Consider the following 9,792-nt stretch of genomic DNA (forward strand, 5'->3'; position numbering starts at 1 on the left):
CACCTAGCCACGAAGTCGCTGAAGCCTCGACACAGGAGCGTCCGCACGCCCAATTACTATTTAAATACAAAAAAACAGCTAATAAAAACAGAAGCAAGCTCAAAGCATGCACAAAAACTTATGATTTCGTCGTCGCCACGGAGCCCCGAAAAGCACGTCCATCCGCCACAAAATCCAAGCTCGTCACTGTAGTGTCAGCCGCCAGCGCCACGAGCGGCAAGCGCCGGCATATGGGAAAAAGCGACAGGAGAGGGTGTGATTGAGCAGGAGGGGCTCTTTTGACAGGCATAGTTAAATAAAGGAGGCGTTGGCAAGGGCCGCGGCTGCCAGCGCACCGCCGAAAGGACACATTGCCTCCACGGCACGGGCAGCCCCTTTTGCGTCCAGTGTACCAATGTGGAGGCGCTCGAGCACGTCCTGTTACGGTGCCCCGCCGCTGAACGAGATGTGCTCACTGCCGCCTCGGACGCATCTTTACAATTGCCTTATATATATATATATATATATATATATATATATATATATATATATATATATATATATATATATATATATATATATATATATATATATATATATATATATATATATATGGTGATTCGGAGGGAGGAGAAAAGGATGCTATTTTCCGCTACCCGGGGAGAGAGAGAGAGGTTCTTGTTAGGGAGGGAAAATTGGGGTAAAGTGCAGCGCAGTAATTGTCTCTCAGTTGTGGACAGCTCAACCGCGCTGCACATGGGGAGGTGAGGGAATGAAAGTAGAGGAAGAGAAAGGGCATCAGAGGCCGCAGAACGCTGAGGAAATTGCAACTTGTCGTACAGCGGGGCGTATTTCGCAGCGCTCGACGTTTCTGCGCAGGCGCGAGTATGAACGGTTGCGAGAGAGAAAATATGGGGGCCTTTGCCAGTCCTCTTTACCCACAGCGCGGTCCTATGCCAACGTGCTGAAGGGACCCACCTTTGCACCCAGGCCTCTGGTACCAGCCCCTCGTGCCTCCCACTGCCAGGCGACGAGGCAAGCTGTCAGCACTGTGCTGCCAGCTGACCACCCGCTCTGGTCCATCTGCCTGCACGCAGTGGCATGCCATCATACAGCCAACCAACATGACTGACCGGCCAACAGCAAGGAAGGGTCGCTGCTGCCCGAGCGTTCTCCAGTGGAACACTAACTCTCTGCGGCAGCGACACGTGGACGTCACCCTGCATCTTCTGCAGAGCGAGTGTGACATACTCGCTCTGCAGGAGGTGTACGCTGTGGCCGAGGCCCTGCGGCTCCCCGGATACACCGGCTACTCAGGTGCCACCACCTGCACGACCTGCGGCTGCACTGATGCACCGTGCCTGGCCGACGCCCACCACACTGGCAAGCCTCGGGCAGCCATCTACGTCCGGAGCAACCTTGCGCACGCTGTGGTTCCAGTGGCCAACGTCGTAGGAGGCCCCCTTGAGTGTTGTGCTGTCACGGTGCGTCTTGGCAACCAAGACATGACTGTGGCGAGCATGTACATCCATCCTGGGAAGCCATAGGACTTCTCCATCCTTGTCCAGCTGGCTCTACGCCTCGGCAGGCAGGCAGACCTGTGTGGCGACGCCCACCACAGACTGCGGAAGCCTCAGCTGCTCCCGCCGAGGCTGAACGCTCCGCAATGCCATCAGCAGAGCCGGACTGGTGATTCTGAACAGTGGAGGACCCACCTACGTCTCCTGAGGGGTGAGCACAGCCATCGACCTCTCCTTCACTACAGAAAAGTGCTTGCCACTCTGCTTCTCCATCACCCCTGCTGCACGGCTGCACCACTCGTTTCAAGCACAGCACACCAAATACACATTCAGCGTTGAACAGTGAGCAGTTGACGCAGTCACATTTACATGACTTGTAGCGAGCAGCACATCCCTTGATGTCCGTTAAGCAAAGTCGAACATGGCGACGCCACATCGCGGTTCGCAGAACTTCACTGCTGAGGCAGTGAAGTTCTCAAGTGGCAACTAGGTCACTAGGTTCTCCAATGGCCACTAAGCCACTTTGACATCTGAATTGTCACCACCGCCGAGTTCTCAAGGAAGTGCGGGTTATACAATGCAGATTCTGTACTGCCAGAGCTCACCGAGGCCAAAGCTGCACTGCCGCACCACCACTACTCACGGAACTGACAACCAACACACAAGCCACGCAAGCAACATTGAACAATGCATGGGCCAGAGAACGATCACACCGAGGACGAACACGCCACGGCGTCGCTTGGCACCATTATCTCGCCTTCTCAAAAATTCCAAAACGATCCTGTCCTTAGGCACCTAGGATCAGGTCATGTGAGGGATTTTTGTACATTTAGGCGCACGTGAACAACATAGAGGAAATTACTTGTGCTTAATAAATGAAATAAGGCTATGTGAGTGCGTGAAAAATAAAAACAGAAAACATCGGCTGCACAAGTATATAGCTGCAAGCCACAAGAATGTGTAGTGATCAAAATCCTAGACGTCTACTGCACAGCACGGGAGATAAACCAAGGCACAGAGAAGACCCGCCGATCCACGATCGATGGAGCGATCATTGCCCGCGGGACACGGCAAGGCACTGGAGTCCACATTCGTTTCGCACATTACTCTTTGTGCCACATCACAGTTGACGTGCAGCGGATCCGACTACTCATGATTGCTTTTGCAGTGCACCGCTGAGGAGGAAGGTATCCATTAAGGGACAAGGTTCTCAATCCTCGTCCATGAGATTGAATCATCAAAATCCTCATAAGAAGTCATGACGCGGGTGAGCTCGCATTGTCCTCACAGTGAGCTACATCGGCAGTGGGTGCGAAAGAACTCGTGAGTCGTCTTCGGCACATTAGCAGAGCTGAACGTTAACCTTTGTGTACGTGAAGCTCAGCTTGGTGTGTGCGGTCATTCCAGCGACTATAGGCAGTGCGACGGTAGGTAAAAATGGCTGCCAAGATGGTGATTAGGTGATCTCGCAAGCGTCTGCATCTCAAGCAGCAAAGCATGTCAGGCCCCCTAGTTTCGCTGCAAATCATACTTCCTCTTTTGCTAAAGAGACGCAAAGGTGTGTAAATGAAGGCGAAGCTACTGTCAAGAGAGAGAGAGAGAAAACTAAACGCCGGTCACATCTTATGCTGCGGCGTCAAGTTCATCAGATACGATCTTTTCAAAGGAGAGAGCAGATGCATTGCGGAGAAAGGTGACGTGGACAGGAAAGACGCTCACTTGCAACTAAGTATATAGAGACAAAACCGCCAGGAACGTTATTGCACACGCGCTCTCATTAATAATTGTAAAAATAATGTTGCACCATTCTTGCAGTGCGCAGGAAAATGCGTGAAGTTGCTCAAGGCCTTTAAGAATGAAGAATGTTCTCTTTGCCTGTCACTTAGACAGCACCCCGTCTGCCCAATGTAAGCTATCCCACAGTGGGGTGGTATCTTGTATACCACTTCGGTAGCACAGGAAGTGAGCGGTTTCGTGTGCTTATTTTCACAGGTCTCATTCTTCTTATGGCCGTCTTGTAAGGACTCACAACTGAGAAAGCTTAAGAGGAGCTGTGAAGACGAGGTGAACGCCATGTTTTTTCCTGATCCTTTTTAGGTTGTGTGAAATGGTTTCGTTTCTGAAAATATACTTAGTTGCAAGTGAGCGTCTTTCCTGTCCACATTTACTTTTGCCGCAGTGCTTCTGAGCTCCCCTTTGCAAAAATCATCTCAAACCAACTAGCCCAACAGCTTACTATTCCATTAGAGACACCAAGGTCAGTGTCGAGTCGCTCTGCCTGCAGACGAGTGCAATCGGGCCCGCTGCACTGCGTTAATGTCTCAGTACGTGAAAGTAAAGGCTCTGTAAAAGTCAGTATGTCGTTACTAGCCTTGAAAATGCTCACGGGCATGAAGCCATATATTTGCAAGCACATACTGGTAACACACGTTAGTTGTTTTTCAAGTACTCCTGTTTCTAACAAATTAATCCTGTGCAGTAATAAACAAACTTCATTGCATTTTGAAATGTAAACTAAAAAAAAAAAGACGGCTGTAAAATACAATTTACAAAACTCGTATCGTACAGGGGCGATCACGCTCGTCTAGAGCCTCGAGCAGCGTACGGCAGAGCAAATGAACTGAAATTTAGCGTAGCTGTTTGACTAAGGACAAAGTGCATGTGCCTGAACGGGTTTCACGTTTTTTCACTTGTGTTTCGAGTTGTTTTTTCATAACTCGGTACGTACCTGCTTTAAAATTTGTTTCTTCCTTGCGCAGAGCTTGGCTAGATCGCTGTTGACAAGTGGGATCACCTCTGTACACGATTCAGTGTTATGCAAATGTAATAAGCTTCGTAACTCGTTCCAGTGCCTCAGGTCGTTACACATGTCTTGAAGTACATCTTAAAGATACCTTAGCAGTAAACGCTCGCTACGGCACGGTTTGAGCACTTGGCATGCTGCACATGCGATTACTATTCCCTTTTTTCCTCATCGGCCCGTCCATGCATAGTGCAGACCGAACCTCCGAACTGCATTGCAGAGTTCTGTCACCGGGTGACTGCTTCGAAGGAGGGCCACGTGGCGCTCCTGCGTCACTAGAATGACTGAATAGGCGCTTACGTCCCCTATTTCTAAAGCTTTTTAACCTTACAGACGCTCAAGAAGCGCTCTCATCTAGTATCCGACAAAGCCACAGGCACTTAGTGACGTGTGTCTAGAGAGCACTGGAGAGGGCGAAGAGCGATCAATGCACCGACTTCAGCCGAAGTAAGAATGAGAAAGCCAACGCTTTTTCCACAGGCAACATTATACGCAACCGCGCGGCCTTGTTGCTTTATATAGAGCGAGATGACATTTAGCGCAGGTTATTTAATATCGACAACAAAGGCAAGACAGTCATTGCGGCCAGAACAAAGCCTGACTTCGGTTCCTCAATGACATCTGTTATTCGAATACAGCTCACGTCTTGCATCATGGCTGTTTTCGTTATTGCGCAGAATGAGCACATGCACTGCGGCTGCACTTTCTAAAACGAGTTACTCCTCGCGCAAGCACCACGACGGCACAAAAGAGTGGACGCCATTCATGCAAGCCGACAACCGCCTGTCACAGGAGCGGCGGTTTAATTTCTGAAGTACACCCTGGTTCCGACGAGGAATGTGTGGGTCGAGTAGTGACCTTGCTATACATGGTTGTCTAGTACACTCAAATAGTGCCGATAATGCCTCTAGCGCCTCCGCAAACCTGTTGCCAACTTGCCATGCTGTTGCCTAGTCTGTTGCCTTTGTTTGCGCAGAAGCGCGGGTTTGGACTTCAGTCATAGAGGAAGAAATTCTTCAGTCAGCTTCAGTCACTGCAGTGTTGGCCTCGCCTTTTGTGTGACCAGCTGCCATGTCAGACACAGTGCGACTCCGGCCTGTAGTGGCTTCGCAGTGCAATGGCGGGCTCGAAGCCCCGACAGTACTTCCAAGTGTTTTTGAAATCGTACACGGCAGAATTTCCATGCTTCGTACCATCGAAGAAAGGGGAGAAGTTCGGTTTCTGCACCACGTGTGCCTGGGTTGTGAACATCTCGCATAGTGGCAAGTCTGACATCAAGGTCCACATCGCTTCGAAAAAGCATCAGGGATACGTGAGAGCCGCAGACAGTCGATCAAGCCTAGCAAGTTTTGTACACAGCGACCTCGGTGTGGTAGTGTGCAGAATGCCTCTTCACGGCATTTTTAATTGAACACAACATCCTGCTGAGTGTCAGCAATCATGCTGGACCGCTTTTCCGGAAGATGTTCCCCAAGTGCGAAGAAGCGAAACGCTACGCCTGTGGACGAACAAAGACGACGTCAATTGTTCGGGAAATAGCCACCAATGTGGAGACTTTGCTGGATGCCCTAAAACATCAAGTATTTACGATCACCGTGGATGGCAGTAACAATAGGGATATGCAGCTTTACCCTAGCGCTGCAACATATTTCGTTTAAGAAACGAGTAGAGTCGAAAGCCGCCTTCTTTGCCTCAGGACAATCCAAGGGGAAACGAGAGGTCACAAGATTGTCAGTCTGGTTCTGGACGAGATGAAGTCTCGGAGTTTGCCTGTTGGAAACCTGTTGGCTATTAGTTCGGACAATGCCAATTTCATGATCGGCAAGAAAAACAGTGTTTCTGCTGTATTGAGAGAGGCTCGACCAGGTTTGATAGGGGTTGGTTGCCCGTGCCATCTCGTCAACTTGGCCGCCCAAAAAGGAGCTTCATGTCTTCCTGTAAAGGTTGATGAGGCTTTGGTTGACACATTTTTTTTACCTAGAGAAAAGCTCAAAAAGGAAAGATTGACTTCGAGTTCCAAAAAATGCATGACGCCGAGGTCAGAAAGATGAAGCGTTTGCCGATATGTTGCCTGTCGTGGGGAAAGTGTTTGAAGAGGCTGCTTGACCAGTGGATACCACTACTCAGCTTTTTTTTATCTGAAGCAAAGCAGTGCAACAAGGAGTTTTGCCAAATTCCGAAGACTTCCTCACAAACCCCCAAGAACCCTGCACTGATCCCAAAGTCTGCTACACATCTTCATAAGACTGCTGCAGGCCTCAGGGGAAAAAAAGCACTGACAGCAATGAACTCTCGCTAAAGAGGAAAGAAGCTCATTCTGGACTTCAAGCGAAAAAACTGAAACTTCATAACAAGGATTCTGGGAAAGCCAGCCACGTGACCCGTGAGGAGTGGCTGTTTTATTTTTTTTCATCAGAGATAAATAGGGCATGCTGTCTTTTTCTTCAAAATATACCGCTTTTTGAGAAGGCAAACTGCCTTCTTCAGGCACGGGCTCCTCAGATTCATGTACTGAGGGGGCCTCTTGAACCGCTTTTTCGAGGATCTGACTAGATTTGTGCGCCCAGGTGTTGTCAAGGCATGTCATTCATTGCTGAAAGTTGACTGTGGAGCTGCAGAGAACCAGAAAGGTGACAAAGACAGTCATTGGCAGTACAACCTACTCTGTGGTTGAGACACTGAGCCGCATTGAGAGAGCAGTTCTCTGCTGTATGTCTGTACTTAACGGCAGCATGTGATTACATTCACCACAAATTCCCGCTAGAAGACGTTAATCTCAAGATGGCTGAAGTTGCTCAAGTACAAGCTCTGGAAACTGCTTCATTCGACAGCGCACATCATTTTATTATGGCGTTCCCTGCTATCCTACCCCAGCAGAGTGGCGAATCAAAAGAAGCAATCGACGCACTTGAAGTTGAGTACATCAGGTTCCAGCCGACATTGAATGAGCCACGGTGCGACGTGCAGTGGTTGCAATTGGGAAGCATTCGAAGTGTCGACCGATTGCTCAAGTTCCACAGAATTTCAATGGTTATGCTGGGTATTCTCTTCATTCCCCACAGCAATGCTGAATGCGAGAGAATATTCAGCACTGTGAACAAAACTCAGAGTTTCGCTCAACTGTTTGTGATAAAGCACTCGAAAGTCTCCTGATGGTCAAGGGGCACTAGAGTGGTAATTGCTTTGAGCAAATGTACACGAAGAAGTTTCTGAAGCAGGAAAAGTCGGCAACAGCAAAATCATTGCAAAAATAAATTGAGCCCCAGTGGAGTTTTTGCTCTTAACCCTCCAAGACACAGATTTCACTTGCAGTTGTGAAAACGTGAGTAAGCTTTTCACAAAAGGTAAATCCCTTAAAAAGAAAGTGCTGTCGTGAACCCCCCCCCGATAGTTATACGAATTTCCAAATCTTCCGGTTGGCAGGCATGCCCCGTCGTGATGATATTGCAATTCATGGCGCATGCCGATTATGTGCCAGAGATTTTGGTCTCCATAGAAGCGAACAATCTTGCGTAAGCGAGTAAGCTATGTTGATGCACCGTCACGCACTTGCAGCATAAGCTGTGCAGTGGAGTCAAGGTAGCATTGTGTAGCTGGTTTGTTCATCTCAAAAGCATTCTAGGATGCCTGGAAACTGTCTGTTTTTCTGCTGCACAGAAACGGCTACCTTGCATGTTGCGCAGCAAATTGTTGAGTACCATTCGGTGAGGTTCTACCTAACAATATATTGTGCAATTGTTCTGAATGCTTTGCTTTTCTGAGCCAAACTGTTCATTTCTTAGATACATCTCTCTGTGATTTCCGGGTTTATTGACAATGTTGTATTATGGTCTTCCTTGCATATTACAGGTGTCAATGTCGCTGGAGATGACACTGCCCAAGAAAACTCCGAGAGTGATTAAGAAGAGTCGTATTCAGACTCTGATGAAGCTACGCCTACGTGTGTGAAGGAAAGGAGTCAAACCGCTTTTTGTGGAAGCATACCAATATGTGAATGGCGGCACTTACCTTCCAACATCAGTGCTTCACCTTGGCACACCTTACAATTTCTTCCGCTACATCTTTACTCTCGAGCTACTTCACACAATAACAGTCCTGCCTTTATTCCATGCAATCACGGCCTGAGAAAACTATCTAAATTACTGAATCTGATATGGAGACGTTCGTAGGTTCACTGCTATGGATGTCTCTGATTCGCCTCCCAAGTACAAGAATGTACTGCAATTCCAAGTTCTACATCCCTCAAGTGGCAAAACTTATGCCTGTGAATAACTGGCAGGAAATGAAGCCATCGCTTCATTTTGCTGACAACACCGCTGCCATAACAAAGGACCAAGACTGTCATGACAGGCAGTATAAAATCAGACCATTGCTTGAAAGCATCAAAGAACACTGCTTGTCCATGCCTTTTTAGGAAAATCTTTCTGTTAATGAGCAAGTCTGCGCCTTCAAAGGAAGAAGTGTCCTGAAACAGCACAACCCCAAAAAGCTGCATAGATGGGGGTACAAGATTTTTGTTCTGTAAGGAATTAGCGGCTTTCCATACCACTTTGAACTTTACAGGGGCCGGGAGAACGCCATCATAGATGGCATGGTTGACTGTGGAGCAAGTGGGAATGTTATGCTCTGGCTTACCAGCCCTGTTCTATGTCGTACATGCCACAAAGTTTATTTTGATAATTATTTCAATAGTCCTAAGCTGCAAATAACCCTAGCAATAACTGGAATTCTCTCGCTAGGAACTATCAGACTAGGCTACCTGGTTGCCCAATAAAAAGTGAAAAGGAATTGAAAATGCAAGGAAGAGGAGCATCTGGTCAGGTTTGTTGCACAGCTGAAGGTGTAGAATTATGTGTACGCTGGCATGAAAACCGGGCAGTGACATTCTTGAATAGCTTTGTTGGCAGATTGCCCATGCAAAAAGCAAGGCGTTGGTTTCCAAGTGCGAAAATATCCCGCGAAGTTGACTGCCCGAAGATTGTGCAGATTTACAACAAGCATATGGGAGGTGTCGGCCTTCTCGACTCTCTCTTTGGTCTTTATCGCATCTGTGTCCAGTTGAACTGGTATTTCCATGTTTTTACACACATGCTGGACTTGTCAGTTGTGGCTGCGTGGCTTTTGTGCAGGAGGGCGCAGGCGCACCTTGGCGAGAGTGACAGTCTTCCTCTTGCTCAATTCAAGGCAGAGATTGCCGAGTGTCTCACTTTCTATATGAAGTGTGAACGCCACCTTTGCAAGCCATTGACGTGCAGCTACAGGCAAGGAAAGCTCGCGGACCAATGGCAGCTGTTCCACCGAAGGATGTTCTAACTGACCAAGTGGGACACTGGCCTAAATTTGACAATAGAAAGCGCTGCAAGCGCCCACTTTGCGCAAAAGATCTGTGCGCTGCAGCAAATGCAAAGTCCAGCTGTGCTTGAATTCCGGAAGCAATTGTGTTGTTCTGTTCCGCGAGGCAAGATAGCACCTCCTTCAGTTGCCATTTTC

The 9,792-nt window shown here is 48.3% G+C and overlaps 1 protein-coding gene across 2 annotated transcripts; it reads left to right on the forward strand.

The window, feature by feature from the left end:
• The first annotated feature begins 758 nt into the window (after nucleotides 1-758).
• LOC135897871 (uncharacterized) lies at nucleotides 759-9,766 on the forward strand. Of its 2 annotated transcripts, none has more exons than XR_011511692.1 (2): nucleotides 759-1,710; nucleotides 8,152-9,766. XR_011511692.1 is itself a non-coding variant. In XM_070532783.1 (2 exons), the coding sequence occupies exon 1, from the start codon at nucleotides 1,104-1,106 to the stop codon at nucleotides 1,524-1,526; it is 423 nt and encodes a 140-aa protein (XP_070388884.1). In that variant the 5' UTR covers nucleotides 759-1,103; the 3' UTR covers nucleotides 1,527-2,926; nucleotides 8,152-9,766. The 2 variants fall into 2 exon arrangements, 1 of the variants encoding a protein (XP_070388884.1); XM_070532783.1 differs by having other exon boundaries at nucleotides 759-2,926.
• Nucleotides 9,767-9,792: the final 26 nt, after the last annotated feature.

This window comes from Dermacentor albipictus, chromosome 2, assembly GCF_038994185.2.
Source record: "Dermacentor albipictus isolate Rhodes 1998 colony chromosome 2, USDA_Dalb.pri_finalv2, whole genome shotgun sequence".
Classification (NCBI taxonomy): domain Eukaryota; kingdom Metazoa; phylum Arthropoda; class Arachnida; order Ixodida; family Ixodidae; genus Dermacentor; species Dermacentor albipictus.

What these genes read in the sequence shown, in the direction of transcription:
- LOC135897871 (XM_070532783.1), top strand. Translation starts at nt 1,104, where the DNA reads ATGACTGACCGGCCAACAGCAAGGAAGGGTCGCTGCTGCCCGAGCGTT.